Below are 25,946 nucleotides of genomic sequence, written 5' to 3'. Positions count from 1 at the left end.
GTAAATGCGTGAACAAATACCGTATATTTCAAATGAGCAATATCACATGAGAAGCAGTGTGAGATGGCTGTACTGTGTATCGGCCAATATACAGCCAATATACAGCCATATCTCACTGCTACGAGTGTGATATTGCATTTATACAACAGTTTGACGGCATAGTCGTGTATAAAAAAAAAAGTCTGACACGGAAAGTCTAAAAACCCTTTTGAAATAGGTTATTCTTTCTTCCACCGTTCATTCACATCTGCAGCTGATGTCAGAACAGCAGAAACCCTTGCTACTTCACAAACGTCACTTTAAAGCTAGTATTTGATTCTCTAGCGTAATGTCTAAAGTGATGACAAAACAGGTGATTTTGCTCACATTTTAAGATTATAAGGCTGAACAGTATGAAATGCCATTAGTCTACAGAGATTTCCCAGTATTTCTCTGTTACAATCGGGAGATCACAATAATTAACTCTAAAAAAGCCAAAGCAAACACTACTATTTTTTATGGTATAAATACAGCACCAAATACAAAAGACATCGACTTAGAATATCACTTACCTGTTTTATTATGATTTGATCAGCTGTAGTTTGACATTTACGCTGAGTTTTTCTCCTCTAAGTGCTTATTATGCAGTCTCTGTCGCCCTCTTGAGGCGGAACATTAACCGGTGTGATGCGCGCGAACGCAGTGAATATACAAAATTATAAATATTAAAATAAAAATAGGCACTATCCCTATAAATAAACTGCATAGATGCAATCTAAACAACTACATTCTCGCCTGAAAAGCCTCAAAAGTACATTACGTTGTCCAGCAGCTGCAATATTTGTCAAACTGTAGTGAGGTTAATCTGATGAGGTTAATCAATGTGAGCGGAGTAATACAGAAGGGTGTGGAGGCTGTTGTGAGTGCTGTTATTACGGGAATATTACCAATCAGATTTGAGAACCAGACCAGAACTGTTGTATAAACTGAAATAAAAGATCCTCCTGCTCCATTAGAGTGCAATAAAGGAGAAGGGTATAGGGAAGGATACACACTTCATAGTGAACGTGTCATTTAGAATACATGCCATGCACAGAGCTCTTCTTACAATCTGGTTATCTTAATCAGCTGGGATAAATAACAATAAAGACATGCAAAATATGCAGATCAGTGGGTTGTGAGGACCGGGATTCAGAAATGCTGCATTAGCAGGAGTCTGTATGGATGACGCCAAATTAAGCACATGCCCAGTAAGTGTGAATGGTCACATATCATGTGTTTTAGGCTGTATAGCGTGGATGGAGATTGTTTTACTGAAATGCAATAAAAAATGGCAGTCTAAATGAGGAGCGTGTTCATTCTAAAATGTATTTTTAAACAAAACTGCACTAGTGTAAATAGCGCCTTTTAAGGACATTTCACAGAAAATTAGCCTTCTGTCATCTTTTAATTGCCCCTATGTTATTTCACACTTGTGTAAGTTTCTGTCTACTGTCTAAAATGTTCTGCTAGACTCCACAAATGTAAAAAAAAAAAAAACACTCAAAAGTAGTCCATGAAAGTCTTTTTATCATTAAGTTTTCTGTATAAATTGATTTTAATGACTAGAAAGCACAATCAGGGAAGGGCTGTTAAGTTATAATAAAAATATTGCAGATTAAATAAAATATGACCAATGACTACGGAACAAAATGCTAGGTTCTACACACTTCTTTCGTTATCCCATCAAATATAAATCAGTTAACTTTTACAAATGTAAGGAAATTGAACATAAAACAATTAAGTTGTACCAAAAAACATAACAATGTTGTTTTTTTTAAACTCGTTTAAATAAGTAGCATGAACAGGCAGCAAAAGTCATTGTTTTGAGCAAGAGAAGCACCACTTTTTTGGCAACACTTTTTGTATAAAACTAAAATTTGCTGTTCTGAGAGAAACATTTTGTTGGCTAAAGCTAAGACTATCTTTAGCCTTGTTATAAATGTAGTTGTTACTTGCACTTTCAAATGCTCATAGAATCAGAATATTATTATGATATTTTTTTCTTTATACTAATCTTTAATTATCTTTAATTCTTTATACACATTTGAAAAAATATGTTGACTAGATTCTTTTTTTTTTTTGACGAATTGTCCTATTGAATAAAATATTTAATACACATTCACAAAACAAATCTGTAATAACAGTCTATTAGTGGAATTCACTTGCACAAGTGTATTGTATTTCAGCCAGAGTCGTCTGTAGACACATAATATGAGATCAAGAATGGCATAAATTCTCCAAAATCCTTTCAAAACACTCCATGACCTTCAGACAATATAGGACACCATAAATTGATTGCCTCCTCTGGCTGCATAGAGGCTCGGAGCTCATCATTGCAGAGAAAACACTCCTGTAAATGAAATGTATGCCATGAAAAGAGGAAACTCTGAAGATGAGGAGAAAAGAAGGAGGGGGGTTAGAAATATGGACAGTCGTGCCTCTTTATTACCATCCGCTCTCAGATCGATATCCGCTTGAGTAAAAGAGCCCGAGTCTGGCCGACAGCCAAATCGGCCTCAGTCCCTCTCTCTCTCTCTCTCTCTCTCTCTCCGTCTGTCCTGAACCCTCGGGGAGGCTCTGTGACTTGACAGATGTTTTGGAGTGAAATAGACCATATATAAACTAGAGCGGAAAGGTCAGATAAGTGAAGTGGTAGCTTGAATATTCTTCTGTCTGAGATTGAGACTCCACTTAAACGAACAGTCCATACAAAATAAAAGAGAGGATTTTCACAGAAGAATTAAAAAACATTTTAAGGTCAATATTATTAACCCTTTTAAGCTTTTTTTCCGATAATATATTGCTTAAATGGGCTAATAATATTGACCTTAAAATGGCTTTTAATTATATATATATATTTTTTTTGTTTGTTTGTTTAAAGGCGTTTTCAGTACCTTCATTCTTTTAAATTGCAACATTTATTTGAGTTTTTCATTTAGCTGGATACACAGTTGAAATCAGACTTATTAGCCCCTCTGAATAATTAGCCCCCCTGTTTATTTTTTCCCCCAATTTCTGTTTAAAAGAGAGCAGATTTTTTTCAACACATTTGTAAACATAATAGTTTTCATAACTTATTTCTAATAACTGATTTATTTTATCTTTGCCATGATGACAGAAAATCATATTTGACTAGAAATWTATATATATATATATATATATATATATATATATATATATATATATATATATATATATATATATATATATATATATATATATATATTTTATATATATATTTAATATATATATATTTAAAATAAATAAATAAGTAATGACTTGCATAATTACCTTAGCCTTACACTGTAAGCGAGGTACTACTATCTTACAAAATAAGTAATAAAATATTATGTGCTGTCATCATGGCAAAGGCAGAGGAAATCAGTTATTAGAAATTAGTTATTAAAACTATTATGATTAAAAAGCAGTTAAAAACTGCTTTTAATTTAGTCAAATTAAAACAAATAAGACTTTCTCCAGAAAAAAAAAAATAATATAAAAAAAAAAAAAAAATATATATATATATATATATATATATATATATATATATATATATATATATATATATATATATATATATATATATATATATATATATATATTATTGAAAATACTGTGAAAATCCATTGCTTTGTTTAACATCCTTTGTGAAATATTTAAAAAAGAAAAAGAAAAAAACAAACAGCACGGCAAAAAAAATTGACATTAATTTTGATATTGTCTGTTGGTCATGTAATGTACAGTATAATGGTAGAAAACACTGAGTTATTAGCTGCCAAATTTGTTCCCCATATTTTATAAATGACTAGTGTTTTTCTGTTGTTTTATTCTTTCAAATTGCATTATGGGACTTTGATCGACTTTTTGATTAGTTGAAAAGTTTAATTAAGGGACTTTTATTGACATTTTTAGATGTTTGAAATGAATATTGTCTGGTTGGTCATGTGAATCATGCTAAAAAATGAAGTAATGAACCATTTTGTGAAGATTTAATTATTTTTAATTATTTCCCACGTACTGTGTAATGGAGAGAATAGTTTTTCCAACACATTTTTAATCATAGTTTAATAACTATTTTCTAATAATAACTGATTTCTTCTGTATTTGCCAGGATGACAGTATATAATATTTTACTACTCATTTTGTAAGATAGTAGTACTCAGTATAATATATATATATATATATAGATAGATAGATAGATAGATAGATAGATAGATAGATAGATAGATAGATAGATAGATAGATAGATAGATAGATAGACAGATATATATATATATATATATATATATATATATATATATATATATATATATATATATATATCAAAAAATACTTCCTTCAGAATAAAAGTATAATGGGAAAAACTAAAAAAATATATATTATAATGTATAATTTATATTATACAATGATAAATTGAAGGAGGTGATGAATGGCAAAAAAAGATGACAAAAGTTTAATTTCTGAGGTAACTGTCCCTTTAAAACAGCAAATGGACCATGCTAGTGCACCTACAGTATATAGAAGTTAGATCTGTTCAACCTGTTACTGCAGTTTTGATCTCTATCCTCAGCACTTTCCAGATTCAAGATGTGTGCAGTGAAATATCTGACTTCATTAACACAAGATGAGTGTGGACCCACTGCCCTGTTCCCTTCTGTTCCTCTGTCCTCTCCAGATTTGTGTTTTAGACCAGTAAAGCCTCTGATTCTGCAGCAGCGCCCCCTTAAACTGTATGTTCCCGTCTCATGGTCTTCGTGTCCTTCCTCAACGCTTTGCAGTTTAAATAATTCAGGGGATCCACAATTGAATGCATATATGCTTAAGCGCCAGTTTGTTTCATTAGAAATGTTCTCTGTTCCAAAACCTAGAACAATCTGTGCTGTTATTTGTGCTTATTAAAGTGGAGTTCACAGACTTTATGGAGCCAGTTATCCTGTTTAAGACCAAAACTATTCATGCAAAAATCAGAAAAGTCACATTAGCATGAACACGGAAGTCATTGCCAGTGGATGCCCATTTGCATCTAGTGTTTTTATGCGGTTTCAATCGTCTATCTTCGTGTTTTTGATTAATAATATAATTCATATTTACAAACAAAGTCTTATGGAAATTTGTATCACGTATTTATATTGATCTGGTTCATTTTTATTAAGGGGGGCATGGTGGCTCTGTGGTTTAGCAATGTCGCCTCACACCAAGAAAGTCACTGGTCTGAGTCCCAGCTAAGCCAGTTGGCATTTCTATGTGGAGTTTGCATGTTCTCTCCATGTTGGTGTGGGTTACCTCTGGATGCTCCGGTTTCCCCCAAAGACATGCGCTATAGCTGAGTTGGGTTAAGTAAATTGGCCGTAGTGTACAAGTTTGTGTGTGAATGCGAGTGTATAGGTGTTTCCCAGTACTGGGTTGTGGCTGGAAGGGCATCCACTGCTTAAAACATAAGCTGCAATAGTTAGTGGTTCATTCCACTGTGGCAATCTTTGATAAATCAAAGACTAAGCCAAAGAAAAAATTTATGAAAGAATGAATTTAATTAAATTGTACCTTTATTGTTATTTTATTATATATTGTTTTAGTTTATAAATTATTATTTTATTTATTTTTGCATCGCACATTATTCGGTTAAATTTAGAAAGTAACTTACGTATTGACGTCATTTTTATTTTATTTAAATTTGCAATTTATTTTATTTAAATTTTATTTTATTATTATTTGCACTATATTGGTGTTTTGTGACATCTAGTTTTTATGAGAAAAGTTGTTAGCTCAACGCGCAACCCCCAATCTGGAGCACCAGGATATTCAAACATACACTATGGACAATTTAGCTTATCCAATTCACCTACAGCACATGTCTTTGGACTGATGGGGAAACCAGAGCACCTGGTGGAAACCCACGCTACCCACTGCATCACGGTGTTAGCACTCAGTTAATCTACTTTATTTAGTTTCATTTATAATAATCTTGCTTTTATTCTTTAAAATTTTACTTTTTTTAACACAGGGTGATGGAAACCCAGCTGATGTGATGGAAACAATGCTTTTTTTATTTATTTATTTAGTGTAGCCAAACTTTCTTGCAATGAGTTTTGAGGTGCTCAAATTGTGAAGTTTATTTTAGACCAGTCACTTATCAGGTTGCATTTCTGTGAAGGGACTAAGCAATGAAGGAATTGACTATGTTTTGGAACAGAGACATAATGTGTAAAACATCTAAAATGATGTTGAGTGAGGCGTAAATAACCATGCTATACACGTTGCACAAATAATTGTAATCTAGTCAACCCAAAGCAAAAGTAGACATTCAGAATAGCAGAGTAGCAACAACGTGGCCACCACTTATCGTCAAGATCATGGCTATGTTGACAGGAAGGATGCAAAGAAATCACCAGTCATCTCCATCATCCAAAAACAAATCCCAACTCCCATTCAGCCACAAATAAAAAAGCACATTTTCTAGTTTCATGCCGACGGAAGAAAGGACGCCCCATATCCAGTAACCATGGAGGTGGCGTATCCCCATGTCCTGCCCGAAGTTACAATCTAAGTCATCGCTGAACGGGTAAATAATCTTGGTTGTAAACGTAACACACTCGTGCCTTTTGCCCAGTTTACACCTGGTGTTAGGATACACCATCACAAGTGGGCGATGCTATACATACTGGTTCAAATGAGCTCTGAATTGTTTGATTTTGTCCTCTTTTAACGACCGTTCTGGATATTTTTGTGACCATAACTATTGGATGTGTCTCAGTCTCAAGCTACCTTGATCAGTAGTTAGTGCAATGATCAAGGAATAAGCCTTTTTTAAGGGTTTTTTCACCTTTATTAGTGTAGGACAGTGAAGGTTACAGACAGGAAAGCAGTGGGAGCAGGAAAAAGGGATTGATCAGCAAAGGACCTAGAACCAGGAATCGAATTTGGATCACCACGAGCGTCGATATACTCTCTACGCTATGTGTCGATACTTAACCACTAGGCTTTTAGCTCCTCTGGAATCAGTTTCAATTCCAAACCTCCTTCCAGTGCACTGAAATGTTCGCTCCCTAAACACGTCTCATAATGCAGTGTGAAAATCACAGCACATCGATGCTCACTATGCTTTCTTAACAGAGGGTTAGAAACGCGAAACATGAATCAAGTCATCAAACATAGCGACATTTATATTAATCATGAACAAACATAGCTAGTCAGGTTAAGAACAATCAAGCAAACATTTATAATTGTTTAATGATTGAAATGTAGAAATCATTTTAGTTATAATGTGCTTTTAAAAACTTTTACATTAATGTATGAAAAATATTAGTTTTGCTCATGTTCATTATCCGTACTTTGTTTACAATTCAATTAATTTTAAACATTTGTTTACTCTGAACGTGTATTTATAATAAAATAACTAATTCTAACTAAGCATTTTTGGTTATTATCTTTTCTTTTTCAGATTCAGTCAATATCATGATAATACAGTACAGTTGAAGTCAGAATTATTAGCCTCCCTTTGAATTTTTGTCTCTTTTTAAAATATTTTCCAAATTATGTTTAACAGAGCAAGGGAATTTTCACAGTATGTCTGAAAATATTTTTTTCTTCAGGAGAAAGTCTTATTTTGTTTATTTCGGTTAGAATAAAAGCTGTTTTTAATTTTTTAAACACCATTTTAAGGACAAAATTATTAGCCCCTTTATGCTATACAGTAGGTGAGAGTTCAAAGTGGCTATTACCGCTGGAGGATATACCGCCGCCATTTGAAATAGCTGCCGCTCTGTTTTTAGTGTATGACCGCAGTTTTTGAATAAGCCGCCAGGGGGCGCAAAGGGACGGGATGCGAACGGACAGAAATAGCCTATACAGCAGCTTTAAATATGCCTCTGTGCTTGTAAATGAGATAAAAAAAAATAAGTGAAAGCATTATAATTATAAAGCATTATATTATAATTATAAAGCATTATAATTCCTGTCGCCGCGGTATGAATGGCGGCAAAAGGAACACATTGAAGTAGTAACATCTGTATATATTTTTTTCGATTGTCTACAAAACAAACCAACGTTATACAATAACTTGCCTAATGATCCTAACCTGCCTAGCTAACCTCATTAACCTAGTTAAGCCTTTAAATGGCACTTTAGGCTGTATAGAAGTGTCTTGAAAAATATCTAGTCAAATATATATAGTCAAAAAATATGCTCTCTGTTAAACAGAAAACGGGGGGAAAAAATAAACAGGGGGGCTAATAATTCTGACTTCACCATATCCGGCCTGATCTCACGAGGAAACATGACTATTTTATATTTTGTCAGTTTAGAGGCTAATTTCTAAATATTTGTTCAAGTTTAGTAGAACGAAAAGTATTTACATTTTTTTTTAAAGGAGGCGTGACACCAAATCCCACCCCTAAACCTAACTGTACATTGGGGGATAAACAAATCACAATAAAATTGAACAAATTAGATTGTACAAACTCATATGAATAAGCAAATAAATCAAAAAGTTACAAATTGCATTGAGATTTTGTCGTTATATTGGAATAAAATTTGATACATGTAGAAGCCTTGTCTAGACAAGTTATAGCCCTTTTTGTACAGTAGTTTTAGCCAATATCAAAATAAAATGATAAAAGCTTCAGCAGTTAGTTGCAACAAGACATTATTTAATACCGGCAGAAGCCAAATCAACACATTTACAGTAATAAACACCGCCAACCTCATTTCACATGTTCCTGGATTAACATCTACAGTATGTTGATCCTGAAACAGCATTCCAGCCAATCAGAATTAAGGGATACATTTAAAGTTTATGTTAAATTTAGGCTTACAGTTATCCAATTAATTATTCCTTTCTGATTTTGGTAATAATTTACCGTTATGGTTGGGTTTAGGAGTGTAGGAATCGGTATGGATTACATTTTCAAACAACAATGATGCTCCAGGATGAACATATATGTTAATCCAGGATCGCATTGTACTTGGCAAAATCATGACCTGCGTATTAACACTTCATTTAGAGGCGTTTTCCGGGGACCCTTTGAGATGATGCAAACCAGCTTTAATTTCCTAACTTTTGACTTTTGCTATGCAAGTCATGTGTTTTGTTTACTGCTCTAATGAAAGGCCACTGAATGGTTATTCCACAGAGAGAGAGTGCTATAGGCTTCATTGCTACAGGTGAGCTCCTCTTGCCAGAGCTCTTGCTTCAGACCATGGCTTCTCCTGTTCACTGGCTGGACAGGAGTGTGGGACGGGGCTGTATGAGCTGTTTGCATGTGTGCATGTGTGTCAGGATGGGTGGATCATACAGCCTCTGCTCTGACCAGAGGAGAAATCAGCCTCAGCCACTCATCAGCTGAATCAATACTCACACTCCAGCTGTATTGGGATGTGATGCTGAAGTGTTGTGGACCTACTAATTTATATCACCGTTTACATGCATTTTAATTGTGTGGATAAATGCGTAGATTTATTCACTCTTTTAGACCTGGATGGAGAGTGTTAAATGCGTTTTGTATTCAGTTTGGGATTTTTTTTAGTTTGTACTTATAAAAACTATTTCCACTGCATAGAAAACAATTACACTTTAATTATCCCATTCTTAAATACAATTTGACGAAGTTGTAGACGAAGATGCAGTAAACCATTTGGTTTGTTTGTTTTGCATTTGCACATTATCCCAAAATTATATATTAAGGTAGTAATAAACGCAATGAGCAGTTTTATTTGTTTGCTTTGTTTGTTTTGTTTTACCTAATAACTTTAAGCTTAATAAAGTGTATTACTTAGACTTGTCTACTTAGAATTGCACATTTGCCAGTTATATATGCAAATAATATATGTATATGCATTTTTATTTAAGTATTTTATGGTATAATGAGCTATTTTATTTATTTATTTATTTATTTATTTACAATTACAATCTAACTTATCTAAGCTATTTCTATGTAGTGTGTCTTATAAATAATATTTATTAACATTAATATTTAATTATACTATTTAGCAACAGATATTTTCATTATTATAATTTTCTTTACTTATTATTATTAATTTCTATGTAATGTGTGGTATGAATGATAGTTAATAACATTAATATTTAAAATATTTAATAATACTATTTAGTAATCAATAATAACTAATAATCATACTTATTTTTTATTTATTATTACTTATTTTCTATACAATTTCATAGATAATATTAATAATAATCATCATATTTATCATGATAATATCATTTATTTAATTATATGTATTATGTTGTATACATAATATTTAATAACATTCAAATTTATTTATCATTATTTATTATTTTATAATACTATTTTAAAAATAGATTATATTAATAATCAACATACTTATTTTTATTATTAATTTATATGTATTATTCTGCAAAAATGATATTTAATAACATTAATATTTATAATATTTAACAATACTATTCTGTAATAGGTAATGTTAATAATAATCATTCTTATTTTTTTAGTTATTATTAAATTATATGTATTATGGGGTATAAATATTATTAAATAACATTAATATTTATAATATTTAATAATACTATTTAGAAATAGATAATGTTAATAATAATCATACTTTACTTATTATTGAATTATATGTATTATGGAGTATGAAAAATATTTAATAACATTAACATTTATAATATTCAGTAATACTATTTAGTAATAGATAATGTTAATTATACTTTTTTTTATTAAATTATATATTATATTGTATAAATAATATTTAATAACATTAATATTTATAATATTTAGTAATACTATTTAGTAATATATTGTATTAATAATAATCATCATATTTATATTTTAGTTATTATTAAATGATATGTATTATGGGGTATGAATAATATTTATTAACAATAATATTTATAATATTCAATAATAATATTTAGTAATAGATAATAATAAAAGTAATATTAATATTTTACTTATTATTAATTATTATCCTTACTATATGTTGTATAAATAATATTTAATAACATTAGTATTTATAATATTTAATAATACTATTCAGTAATAGCTAAAATTAATAACAAGTATACCTATGTTTTACTTATTATTAAATTATATGTAGTATGTTGTATAAATAATATTTATTAACATTAATATTTATAATATTTAATTATCTATTACTAAATAGTATAATGTTAACAATAATTATACTTATTTTACATATTATTTAATTATATTTATTATGTTGTATAATATTATTTAATAGCAATAATATTTATAATATGCAATAATACTCTTTAGTAATAGATTATATTAATTGTAATCATACTTAATTTTAGTTATTAATAAATTATATGTATTATATGGCATAAATAATATTTAATGGCATTAATATTTATAATATTTAACAATACTATTTAGTAAAATATATTAATAATAAGCATACTTATTTTTACTTATTATTACTTATTATCTGTACTATTTATTAATAGATACTGTTAATAATAATTATACTTATTTTGTTAATATTTAATTATACATATTATGTTGTATAGATAATATTTAATAACATTAATATTTATAATATTTAATAATACTATTTATTAATAGATAATAATAATTATAATGATTCTTATTTTACTTATTACTTATTATCTGTACTATTTATTAATAATGTTAATAATATTAATCATACTTATTTAACTTATTAAAAAACTATGTATTATGTTGAATAAATAATATTTAATAGCATTAATATTTATAATATTTCATAATAATATTAAGTAATGTATAATATTCATATTTTTATTATACTTCATTTTACTCAACATAATTATTATTAAAATCGGATTTTGTACAATAAATGAATTAAAATCCTAAAGCTCATAAAACACTATGCAATTTTAACTGTATATTTTTTTACAACTCTTCAGGATGATCCTAATGCCCAGAACAAGCTGGAGGACCCCGTGAAGGCCCCCCCACCCAAAGAGGACGAGTCGCTGAACATCCAGAACTCGCTCACCCCCAAGCACGAGAACCACAAGGTGCTGGGCGAGGAGAACTCTTCGGAGGTAAACTCGCTGCAGAACAACATGATGTAGAGCAGAAAACAAGCACCCACCGGCACCACGTCCACCATCACTTAAAGCATCGAGTGGCACCACACATCACCACGCGACAGAGAAAAAAAACGTTCAAACCCCGCCCCTCGTACTCACTCAGACTCCGCCTCCTGCCCCGCCCCCTTGTTGCAGTCTTTTTGCCCTGTAGTCGACCCACCCCTGACCCAGTCCTTAGATATATATAAATATATATACACACACACACACAAACACACCTACCCCTGCCTAACTAAATTACGGCATGCGTTGGTGTATATTGTAAAAAAGAAAAGAAGAAAAAAAAAAGTCGTATTCGGGGTTTAAAATATAAAACGTTGTCATAAAAGAAAAAAAGCTACTGAGAGGTTTTGATGTTTGTCTGACTAATTCAGTGAGTATGTATAAATATATGGAAAAAATGCTTGGATTGATATAAAGAAAAAAACACAATGTGTCTTTGTTCTGATGTGATTTCTAATCCTTTGATGTACTTGTTTTATTTTGTACTTTTTTGGGAATATAAACTACGAGCAGAAAACGAAATCTGACAGTTGTTGAAATAAACCTTTTTAACACTAAATCCTTGTCCCTGCGTGGTCCTAGCCTGTGTTTTTTTCCCCCCGGCTGGATGCTTTCAGGCACTTCTTGTCTCTCGCTTTGCTTGGTATTATTGCGCATGGCTTTGATACCTGTTCAATACCCTGAAGTCTGCATCAGTTTAGACCTTCACACTGATAACACTGTGCTGAAGACTGTCATGAGGTGGGTGACACAAAATCATGTACACATTTAGTTTTACTGGTAAGTGCGGTGGCCGAGAGAGCTTAACATGAAACATGCAATTCGTAAAAACACCAGCAAATTAAGCAAAGATGATTCAACCGTGTTGCAAATCCTCACAATGCAAACAAATCAAAGGTCCAGTGAAGTGCTTTGAAATGGGCATTTTTATTCTATGTTTGACATAATCTCAACCAAAACACAAAGAGAGAATGGGACATAGAGTAGCTCCTCCCCTTTAAAAAAAACAGCCAATAAGGTTTTGTTTTATCACAGCTCTGCCAGTGAGAGTGGTTGAGCTCAAGAGCATCAAATGTGAAGCTTCTTGATAGGGGTGGGGCATGTCAGATACTAGAGAGCGTTTGATTGGTCGTGATGTGATGAGAAACTGTAGTATGGGTTGACGTGAATAAAACCGTTGATCCATTTAAGCAGAAGTGACAAACTACAAGCTTTACATGTTTATATCAGTTTTATATCTTCTAAACGTGAATTTTGTCTCTGTTCTGGAGCACACTAGCTATCAGACTAACAGTACTGACGCTAACATCTAAAAAACTATTTTAATTTCATGGGACCTTTACGAAAACCTGCTGCAAATTCTTACAATGCAAAGAAATTTTAAAAACACACTGCATTTTCTTATAACACACACAAATAGAATGAAACACCCTGGATATGTTTCAATGGAATGGACCCGGCTATTAAGGTTGTGTTTATTTAGGCTAATAATATACAAAAGACAAGGGTTATTATGTAATCAGGATGGTAAAATAAACAAAAATAAAAAAAAAACATACATTTTAAAGATCACCTACAACTTCCAACCCAGGCTCATTACGGATATGTACCCAGGTCTACATTTCTGTGGACAGAAGAATACGTAACTGGGGGTTTGTCTTCTTGCGGTTTTTGTTTTTGCAAATCCGATCGGTGCTGCTGTGTACGAAGATTAAATTTTTCTTGTGTGTTCTCTTTCTGCACTCCACGACCCACCCACCCCCGACCCTAAACCCAACCAATAATGTTGGGCAATCTAGAAAAAGCAAAAGCAGTCGGCGCTGTGTGATTTTTACCACTTCGTTGTTGCAACCACCCCGTTGTTGCAGTCAACTCCACTCCGCGTCCAAAGTCCATCAGTGTACGCGGCGAGCTACTGGGCAAACTGGTAGACCCAGGAAAGCCGTCCATACGGAGGTAAGACGTCAGCTGATAACGCTAAAAGAAACAGAAATGTCATGTGTTCATTCCCGTAGTGTTCAGTTTAAAGACTAAATGCAGCCATACGTGCCTCTGGGTACATAATTTGCACTCTCCAGAAATATAGACAGGAGTATGTATCCACAATGAGCCTGTGTTGACAACTTCACGGAGCAATAGTCACAGCACAATGAGCAAATTCCAGCCAGGTTCGCCCCATTTTTGGGTCCCCCAGAACCTTTTTGGTTGTTCCATGGTATTTGGGTTTTCATGCCACACTTGGGGGATTTAAACATGGTGCAAGGAGTTCTTGCATTAGTGTGAAGTGTTACCTTATACCAGACATATAACATGCATCATTGTCTTGTGGAAATATTATTTTTATAGCACTTTCTGTATAGTGGTTTAGATTATTTCAATAGATTATTTCAAAACAGCTTCATTTCTATAGATCATTTCAAAGCACCTCTGCATTATTCAATAGTAAAACAACAAAAGTAACGCAAACTTCAAATATGAGACAAAAAATTGTGTAAACCTGCTCTAAAACAATAATAATGTCATTACTCAGCTTAAATCAGTTTGAGATCAATGAAAAAGTGCCCAGTGAGATTAAAAGATTTTCATTTATTATATTAATATGAAACGCTATTTTTGTTTATTTAATTTTTTTTAAATTGTGTTTTAACAAAGCAATCATATTAACCATACCACTGAATGACATCAATATTTACACAGTCCTTTTAAAATTCACAGTTTTTACACTTTTTTTTGTTTGTTTTTTTGCCGGGAACATAGTAATTAAAGAATTAAAGCTATTTTTGTTTAACATTCATTATTCTACTGTATAGTTACACTGAATAGGAACCTTATCCCTCATAAGAGTTTCTGTGTAGTCGTCAAACTGACACTCCAAGATTCCTTTCTCTATTAAATGATCACAGGTTCTTTATTGTGGTTTCCTCTTATGAGTTTTTGACGAGGAGGTTTATTTCAGCCCCAGAGCAAAGACTCAATCCACTAACCACACTATAGACCGCCAGAAATATAAAGCAGAAACACATGTGAGATAACCTGTTATTTATATATATATATATATATATATATATATATATATATATATATATATATATATATATATATATAGCACTGAAAAGATTATTAATTGGATTTAAAATTTATTTTAAGGTAATTGGTTGCAACCTATTTAGGCCTATATATTTAAACAATTAAATTTGTTTGAATTCAGCAAATATAAATTGTTTGAAACCAGTTTACTTAAAAAAAATGTTTACAAATGCAATCAATCAGTTGTTTTCAGTGTATAGTATGGTATATTATACTGTTTTCCCACAATCTTTGGGTTTTATTTTATTATGTCATATTTCATTTTATTTACTTGTCGTTCATTCATTCATTTTCTTTTCAGCTTAGTCCCTTTATTAATCAGGGGTCGCCACAGCAGATCGAACCGCCAACTTATTCAGCATATGTTTTATGCAGTGGATGCCCTTCCACCGCTGCCTTACCGTTCATATTTTAACATTTCCCATCCTCTGCTTTCACTACCGAATGGCCTCCAGTTAGTGTCTTTGTGTGAATCTGTATTATAATGAATAATAGGAGCACTTCATCCTCTCATACGCCGAGCTTCATAAGTACCTTTTCAGTGCACACACAGATGCCTGTGAAATCAGATCAGGGACACACACATACACACACACCAACACAATCACATGAGTGTGTGGCTGTATTGTCTGTGTGGCTCAGTATGTGAAACTTGTTCCTCCTTCAATGTTCAAGAGCTCTGGCCAAATCTGAGCTTGTGGCGGCGGCTGCACTTATTACAGCCTTTTTCCTAATCTGATTCCTGCCTGCTGCCATGACAACAGCATATACACAAATCTCAAAAACAAGGGAGAGTTAAAGGGAAAGTTCACCAAAATGTTAAAATTCCCTCATTGTTTACTCACTCTACACTTGTTCCAAACCAAGATATTTGACTTTTTTGAGATTTTTAATATTGTTTTTGCAGTTCAAATAAAAAGACTTCCTTTGCAGTACTAGTTTTAAAGGGCAACTATGATGAAAATCAACTTTGTAAGCTGTTTGGACGGAACTGTATGTACAGTTGAAACCAGAAGTTTACATACACTGTATAAAAAGGCACATGACCATTTAAAAAAAAAAGTCAGATGTTAATGAGACTAAACGTTTTCTCTTTTAGGTAAGTTAGGATTATCAAATTTGTTTCTGTTATGCTTAATAGCAGAATAATTAGAGAGATATTTTTTTGAGAAATTGTTATAACTTTCCTAGAAAGTCAAGTTTACACACAATAAGAGTATTATGCATCTGAAAATGCTCAGATGATGGTGTCAAGGTTTTGGAAGTTTCTGATTGGCTAATTAAAAACATTTGGGTTAATTGAAGGCACAGCTGTAGAATAGTATTTAAGGAAAACCTCAAACACACTGCTTCCTTGTGTGACAACATGGGAAAATCAACAAGCCAGAATCAAGGAAAGAGCCAGATTACAATTTTCTAATTTACACATGGGAAAAAGAATTATTTCTTTAGACATGTCCTGTGATCTGGTGGAACTAAGATTGAACTGTTTGGCCATAATGACCAGTGTTACATTTGGAGGACAAAGGGGAAAGCTTACAAGCCTAGGAACACCATGCCAACTGTGAAGTATGGGGGCGGCAGCATCATGTTGTGTGGCTGTTTTGCTGCAGGAGGGACTGGTCCACTTCACAGCATAGATGGCATCATGAAGAAAGAACATTATGTAGAAATACTGAAGCAACATCTCAAGACATCAGCCAGGAAATTAAAACATGGCCACAAATGGGTCTTCCAAACAGACCATAACCCTAAGCATACTGCCAGATTTGTTAAAATGTGCTTTAAGGACAACAGAGTGAATGTTTTGGAGTGGCCATCACAAAGCCCTGGTCTCAATCCTATAGAAAATTTGTGGGCAGAGTTGAAAAAGTGCGAGCAAGACAGCCTTAGACTTTGACACCAATTCTGTCAAGAGGAATGGGCCAAAATTCCTTCAAACTATTGTGAGAAGCTTGTGGAAGGATTCCTAAAACATTTGACCAAAGAAAACTAAGTAAACCTTTGACTCTAGAAATTACTTTTAAAAAAATTCTCTCGTTATTCTGGCATTAAGCAAATGTAAATCATTTAGGTAATCTTAACAGACCTAAAACAGTAAACATTTAGTATGATTTACCATGGAGTGATATACACCCAGCAAGTCTTGTTTTTAAAAATTCCTGACTTTAGGAATCCAAATACCAGTGATTTTGAGATTTTGGAAATAAATTGGATTTAAAATATCTGTTACAACTCTCTTTGATTTTAAAATTTTATAAGTTTAAAACATTTTTAAAATAGAGCATGTTTGTAATAAAGTAAAATCACTATGTAAAATCACTATGTAATTCTTAACTGCTAGAATCACCACGGCTCCATGGTGTCAGTAATCTCGCACATTTGTATAAACATTCAATATATTCATACATAATTTGCCTGATTATATGCATTATATATTTTATTCTACAAAAAAAAGATTATTTGCAGTTTGAATTATGACTGGAAAAAAAAATCTCAAAATTCCTCCTCAAAATATCTTCGACTCATATTATGTTTCAACTAGTATGTTTTAATGAGGTGGCATGGTAGCTCAGTGGTTAGCACTGTCGCCTCACAGCAAGAGGGTTGCTGGCTCAAATGCCAGCCGGGCCAGTTGGCATTTCTGTATTGAGTTTGCACGTTCTGCGTGTGTTTGCGAGGGTTTCATCAGGGTGCTCTGATTTCCACTACAGTTCAAAGTTGTGTGATATAAGTAAATTGGGTAAACAAAATTGTCTGTAGTGTGTGAATGTGAGAATGTATGAGTGTTTCCCAGTACTAGGTTGCAGCTGGAAGGATGTCATCTGCTGCGTAAAACAGATGCCGGAATAGTTGGTTGTTCATTCCGCTGTGGCGACCCCTGGTAAATAAGGGACTACGCCGAAGGAAAATGAGGATGAGGAATGTTTTAATGCAAGAAAAAAATTATTTGGAACCTGACATCATCTAATGTTATTTTGTGTGCTATAAATGTATCAGTGCCTATTTAATTTTAACATAAGATGTTAGAAAAGGTACTGTAGCATCTAAGTATCTTTTTTTAAATCATGAAGGACACTGAAGTTAAAATGGTGACAGAATGTTAATTTTGTTTGGGTGAACTACCTCTATAAAAGCAGTGCTACATCAACATTCATCAAAATATCTTCTTTTGAGATGGAAAAAAGAAAAGGAATGTTCAACTTTGGGTGAACTATCCATTTAAAAGCGTGTGCCACACCAACATCTCTCAAGATATCTTCTTTTGAGATGAAAAAATATAAACTTATGTTTACATGATGACAAAACGTTCATATTTGGGTAAATTGTCCCTTTAAATGTGTGTGCTACATCAACATTCATCAAAATATCCTCTTTTGAGATGAAAAAGGAAACTTAAGTTTAAATGGTGACAGAATGTTCATTTTTTTGGGTGAACTACTTATTTAAAAGTGTGTGCTACATCAACATTCCTCAAAATATCTTTTTTTGGAATGAAAAAGAAAAGAAACAAGTTTAAATTATGACAAAGTTTATTTTTGGTAAATTATCCCTTTAAAAGTGTGTGCTACATCAACATTCCTCAAAATATCTTCTTTTGGAATGAAAAAGAAAAGAAACAAATTTAAATGATGACAAAGTTTATTTTTTGGTAAATTATCCCTTTAAAAGTGTGTGCTACATCAACATTCCTCAAAATATCTTCTTTTAAGATCAAAAAAGAAAAGAAACATGTTTAAATGATAAATGTTCTACTTTGAGTGAACTATCCATTTAAATGCATGTGCTACATCAACATTCCTCAAAATATCTTCTTTTGAGATGAAAATAGAAAAACTTGTGTTTAAATGATGACAAAATGTTCATTTTTGGGCGAATTATCCCTTTAACTGTGCGTGCTACATCAACATTCATCAAAATGTCTTCTTTTGAGATAAAAATGAAAAGAAACTTAATTTTAAATGATGAAGAAACGTTCATTTTGGGTAAACTATCCCTTTAAAAGCGCATGCTCCACACTGAAAATATATCCTGAGGTGACTCTTTCTCTTCGACACTGAGACAAATGACACAGTCCGAATGACCACAGGCGCTCAGGTTTTTGTTGAACCAGAACCAGCATTCTTTCTTTTCTCTCGCTCTCATTTTTCATCGCTCCCCACCCCTTCTCTTGCTCTTTAAGCCGTGTTGATCCTCATGCAAATGTCAAATGGAACAACATATACGAATAAACACAAGCCTCATTTACATAAAAATTAGCTCAAAATCTGGACACTTAAAGGGTTAGTTCACCACAAAATAATAAAAAAACATTATTCATTACTTACTCTCATGTTGTTTCAATCCTGAGACCTTTATTCATTTTCAAAACACAAATTAAGATATTTTAGATGCAATCTGAGAGCTAAAAACATTCTGTGTGACTTCAAAGTGGTTCAACTGTAATCATACAAAGCTCCAAGAACACGTCTGAGAGGCAAAAATATTAAAAACAACTCATTCGCCAATGTCAGGTAAAGTGTGCATTTACTCGAAGCTCCTTTTAGGCAAGTCATTTCACTCAGTGGCCATCTTTGAAACGCCTCTCAGGCAGTATGCTCAGGCATTTTGTTTCAATGGGAAAACATCAAATTCTCCAAAATTGCTAACCAACCTTACGATTACATTTTATATTAGGAATCACCAATACAACTGAACATAAACTCTCTTAAGTTTCATTTCTAAACATTCAAGTCACACAAAATCTGCAGAAACTCACATCTGGTTCAAGCCTCTTCACCGGAGAATCCTCAGTCTATATCGATCGCTGATTGGCTCCTGTACTTGATGGCGAGGCTTCATTCGCCATATTGACTAAAGTTATATTCATCCTGAAATCAGATTAAGACATGTGGAGTATCCTGATTTTAGTCGCATTACTGAAGTGCAGTACAGACATTTAAATGCCTAAATCAAACTATTACCGTTGTGTACATTGCAAAAAATGCTTTTCTTGCTTAGATTTTTTGTCTTGTTTCTAGTCTAAATATCTAAAGTTTCTTATATCAAGAAGCATTTTTTAGACAAGCAAAACATATTGTCTTGTTTTGAGAAATATTATGCCAATATTAAGTTAGTTTTTCCTTAAAACAAGCAAAATAATCTGCCAATGGGGTAAGCAAATTAATCTTGTTTTTTCTTTTGACATAAGATTATTTTGCCTACCCCATTGGCAGATTATTTTGCTTGTTTTAAGGAAAAACTCACTTAATATTGGCATAATATTTCTCAAAACAAGACAATATGTTTTGCTTGTTTAGAAAATTCTTCTTGATTTAGGAACTTTTAGATATTTGGACTAGAAACAAGACAAAAAATCTAAGTAAGAAAAGCATTTTTTGCAGTGAAGGATTTTCACCACATTTGGCAACAGGAAATTTTATACACAAACTCAATTAGCCCACATGAATATTTTTTTCCTAATTTCTTTTTAATGGAAAGAATATTTTTTTCAACACATTTCTAAACATACTGTAATTAATTTTTAATAACTGATTTCTTTAATTTTTGCCATGATGACAACACAACACATAAAATTTTACTAGATATTTTTTAAGATACCAGTATTCAGCTTAAACTTATTATCATCTAGGTTAACTAGGCAAGTTAAAGTGATTAGGCAAGTTCTTGAATAACAGTGGCTTGTTCTGTAAACCAGGGGTTGTCAACTTTCTTTACTTCGGGGCCCAATTTTTTCTCCGATCAATATTTGAAGGCCTATCTGCCCGACATTTTCTCTAAAACGTTTGTATAAAATGTTCATTTAAACTTTCATTAATTTTTATAATATTTGTATTATACATCTGTTGCAGCTCATGTGCAAGTTTATTTAGCATTCTATGGCAGAAACACCATTGAGCCACGCTAGATGTGTGCATCCATCATAAATCACTCACAGGACATTAGTTTGGACAACTATGCGGATATATTAAATAGTTCACACAAAAATACACAAAGAGAGACTTTCACTTTCACTTCACGCATAGTTTGTGAATGAACAGACTTATGTGTACAAGATGCAGACAAAGTCATGAGGGTGTTTTTGTGCCGAGTTGGAAGTAATAAACCAGAAAACAGGAGAAAGTGTATTAGTTCACTCATTTTTATGATAGCATATTAATAATGAAATCCAAAAATTATAGTATTATATTAAGAGTTCATTTTAAGCTCATTTTATTTTAAGCAGCCTACCTGTAGGATCGCTGAGGCCCATTACTGCAGGTTGAGGATCCCTGCTGTTGACAATGGAAAAAAATATTGCTTAAAGAGGCTAATAATATTGTTTTAAAATTTTATTTTTAATTGTTTTTTAAAAATTAAAAACTGCTTTTATTCTAGCTGAAATAAAACAAATAAAACTTTCTCTGGAAGAAAAAAATATTATCGGAAACACTGTGAAATTTTTTTTGCTCTGTTAAACATCATTTGGGAAATATCTAAAAAAAGAAAAAAAAAACTCACTAATTTTGACTTCAGCTAAGCTTACAGTAGCATAAGTCTCCAAATGCATATACTGTAAAGAATCAAAAGTCTGATTCATCATATGCAGCATATGCTTTGGAAATGCTCATTTTCCTTTTCTCTAATGCCTAGAAAGCTCGACCCAAATGAGACGAAAGCAGATTTCCAGCTGGCACATAATGAGGTTGTATGAGAGAGAGGTGTGTGAGAAATCACCTCCGCCAACATTAGCAAACACATGCAGAATCACAGCTTTTTCATCAGTCAAACGATGACATACAGCTCTCAGACCGAGCTCAGCCACACACACACACACACACACACACACACACACACACACACACACACACACACACACACACACACACACACACACACACACACACACACACACACACACACACACACACACACACACACACACACACACACACACACACTGGTTTAGGGGATTTAGATTGTGTGGGTTCATCAGAACATGCTGAACTAATAAGGACTGCTTAAGATTATTAATGAGGCCTTTGGAATGTGGGCTGAGAAGCCTTTATAATGGAAATGGGCTCATAGATTATGGTCCAAACACTAAAAATACTCCCACACACCGCTTTTCCTCCGAGTGTGTTTGTCCTGCTGAGTTTGGCACGTCCTTTTGATGCTGAACACACGTGAGGTCTGAAGGAGCAGGTGCAGCTGAAGACACCGGTGAGAACTGGAAACAACATGAAAGAGGGACTTTTCTTGGTCGCATTTCAACTTTAAAATACAAATTGATATAAAAAAAATAACTAATTAATCACTAATTTATTTTAATTATTATTATTCACTAATAAATACACACGTTACATTACATATTGCATTACATTACATTACTAATGTAATATATAATCCATCTAGACATCATTATTTAAAGTGGGTACGGAAAGCATTCAGATCCCCTTATCTTTTCACTCTTTGTTACAGTATATTGCGGCCATGTGCTAACATCGTTAAGTTCATTTTTCCCCATTAATGTACACACAGCACCTCATATTGACAAAAAAACACAGAACTGTTGACATTTTTGTAGATTTATTAAAAAAGAAAAACTGAAATATCACATGGTCCTAAATACCCATACAATGTCCTAAAAGTGGGCTAATGTACTAAAATGCAAAGTAAATTATCCATTTAACTTAAGTATTATGTAGTATCACCAATTAAAACATGAAATCCAGATCAATACTAAATAAATAAACATTACTAATGATAACGAGACAATAAATAGAAAAAACAATTATTTCTGCTAAATTGTTGCAAACAATTTATATGGGTTAAAATTTAACTAACAAATTAAATTTAGTAATGTTCAACTTTGTTTGTACGGGTACTGTGAACTTACTCTATTTAAGTTGAAGTAATGAGGTATTTAATTAACTCATTAGCTTCAACACTGAGTTTAAAACTCTATTCAAATGAGTAGAGTTAACTTTTAGTAAATTTTGAGTTGACTGCACTCATTTCATCAAGTTGACTGTTGGTTTTTACAGTGTACGGGTTGAATTTAAACAAGCTAATTAAATGTAGTAATGTTCAACCTAATTTGTTTGTTTAAATTCAGCCCAAATAAATTGTTTACAACTACTTAACTTTAGAAAAGTATATCCAATGAAACGTTTAATTTTTTTTTAGGGTATAGCACTTCAGTTGGTAATCCTACACCGTAAATCCCAAGAAGTTAAGGTAACTCAAACCATTTGAGAAAACCGATTACAACAAACCATTTAAGTTCAAAAACTAATCCAAATGAGTACTGTGAACTTAATCCATTTGAGTAAACGAAGCAATTTGAGCTCAGTAAAACCCGATAAATGAAGAGAATTCAATTTTGAGACCCACCACAATTTGACGTATAGGAGTGGGGTTTTTACCGCCCACCGAAGTGATTGACAGTCGTGTATTAGCATGTCTGTAGTAACGTGTATAATCATATCCACAAGACAGGACGTGCAAAAGCAACTGGGATTAAAAGATCTGTTCAACTCTCTGTGATCATCAATCATCATCAAATGTGATTAAGAATGAGTTTAACAAGTTTAAAACGTTTTTAAAACAGTGCATGTTTGTAATGAATTACAGCGATTTTACCGTCTTTATCACCACAGCCGCATATCAGTATAATTATAAACGAAGACGCTTCAATCCCAGTTTGTGGACGATAAATCAGGTTTATTTTGTACATGAACATAACGGATATCCATACAGCAGAAGAGCTTGTATCCTGACATTTGCCATGCAGTGTGTGTCCGTGAACTTGTGTGTTACACATCGTTGCAACTTCACAATCAAAATATCATTGGGGAAGTTCTTACTGTAGTGTTTCTCACAAACGTTATGTGAGATATGCATCCTTCATGTCTGTCACTGTGCTGTTTATCTGACGCAGCCTGAGATTGAGACACACTCTGACATTACTCAATTGCCAATTAAAATGTGCCTTGTGCACCTGTATGTGCATCTCTTCTCTTAACAGGGACGAATGACAATCGATGTGGAGCTTCACCTCCCCAAAAGCGCCAAAGTCTTGCCCAAGAACAGCCCTCCAGTGCACTATGACGTGTTCCTCTATAAAGTGGCTAAATCTCCAATGGTGGACAGCAGGGTGAAGCACAGGGTGAGATGGGAGGACTGTAAACACTGTATCTGTGATCCTCCGTTCAGCAGCTCCATAAGCACTCGATCTCTGCCCGCCATCATACACACGAGGAGCCCGCCAACACACGCCATGCAGCCCGTGTTCGCCCTCTGAGCACGGACAGACAGACACACACACCACAGGCTATATTTATCAGCATTTATCAGCAGTCAGAAATGGAGACTTTGGGGTTTCATGGCTTCATAAAATGGTGCTCTGAATGTATACGTTTCAATATGACATTTTTATCAGCTGATGTGATGTTTCTATACGTCTTACCTGGAGTCAACATGGACTGATGTTCTCTAATTATAATTAAATGCACTTTACAATAAAGCATAGCCTTTTTAATAACATTTTGCATTAATGTTCCATTTTATAACAATTAAAAAGAGTGTCTTCCTGACCTTGAGCGCTGAAAAGAGAATTACATTTACTCGTTTAGCAGACACTTTTATCCAAAGTGACTTACAAATAAAGATAAATGAAAGCATATCAAATCAAAAGAGAGCCGCAATATATAGATGTCTTGACAAGTGAATGTTTCTAATTATTATGTATTTGTAGGAGGAATATAGAGATAAAGAGGAAAGAGTGTGTCTCACTTACATCTAGTTTGTCAAGCCTGAACTGTGTGAAGCACACTTAGGATTGCACAATGTTATCCCAGTAACATGGAGTTATAATTAAGTGTCTGGTGCATATGGAGAGGAAAAGAGTGTTTCCAACAGGTAACTACATTCATTCATTTTCTTGTCGGCTTAGTCCCTTTATTAATTTGGGGTCACCACAGCGGAATGAACCGCCAACTTATCCAGCACATTTTTACACAGCGGATGCCCTTCCAGCCGCAACCCATCTCTGGTAAACATCCACAAAACTCATACACACACACTCATACACTATGGACAATTTACCCTACCCAATTCACCTGTACCGCATGTCTCTGAACCAGAGCACCCAGAGGAAACCCACTTGAATGCAGTGAGAACATGCAAACTCCACACAGAGACGCCAACTGAGCCGAGGATCGACCCAGTGACCTTGCTTTGAGGCAACAGCACTACCTAATATTATCATTTATATTTTTATAAAGATATATTAACGCTTTAAATAATATACATGTTTAATATATACATACCATTAAAATTATGCAAGGCTGCACTTATCTATAACATATACAGTAATACAGTACACATGAACCTTCAAAGAGAGCCTAAACTATTGTATAATTATTAAAACAAAAATTGAAATTACACCTTTTTTAGGACTACACTTTTAATGTTAGCTATTTAAATATTGGAATTTAAAAGAAAATAAACCAATTGAAATAAACTTGACTTCTGAAATAGCAATAATGAGATTATTTTATTGCTAAACCATGTGCCACTGAAGACTGTAACAAGTACAGCACCATACTGAAGACAGCTGAAGACAACCCATGACAGAATTGTTTATGACTCTTAAAAGAACTTAACATGATTGCATTCAAATCCAATGTAGCTCCACTGCATGAGGATTTCATTTCCCGAGCGCCTTTCTACATGCTAATAAAATGTTATCATCAGTCTACCAAACCTGATCTCCATT

The 25,946-nt window shown here is 33.0% G+C and overlaps 1 protein-coding gene across 21 annotated transcripts in view; it reads left to right on the top strand.

Moving 5' to 3' along the window:
* The window catches only part of cspg5a (chondroitin sulfate proteoglycan 5a), a 68,628-nt gene extending 55,972 nt beyond the window's left edge, over positions 1-12,656 (top strand). For 17 of the 21 annotated variants that reach the window (XM_073926574.1, XM_005158280.5, XM_021466994.2 and 14 more), the window contains one exon: positions 11,906-12,656. In XM_073926574.1, coding sequence (XP_073782675.1) covers positions 11,906-11,945 — 40 coding nt within the window. In that variant the 3' untranslated portion in view covers positions 11,946-12,656. Of the gene's footprint in view, positions 1-6,478; positions 6,581-11,905 lie in introns of all 21 variants that reach the window. The other 4 variants (XM_073926570.1, XM_073926568.1, XM_068214221.2 and 1 more) reach the window with 1 other exon arrangement.
* The last annotated feature ends 13,290 nt before the right edge of the window (positions 12,657-25,946 follow it).

The sequence above is a fragment of the Danio rerio genome, chromosome 16 (genome assembly GCF_049306965.1).
Source record: "Danio rerio strain Tuebingen ecotype United States chromosome 16, GRCz12tu, whole genome shotgun sequence".
Taxonomy (NCBI): domain Eukaryota; kingdom Metazoa; phylum Chordata; class Actinopteri; order Cypriniformes; family Danionidae; genus Danio; species Danio rerio.
The sequence above is the reverse complement of the archived record's forward strand: the minus strand, read 5'-3'. Positions and strand labels throughout refer to the sequence as shown.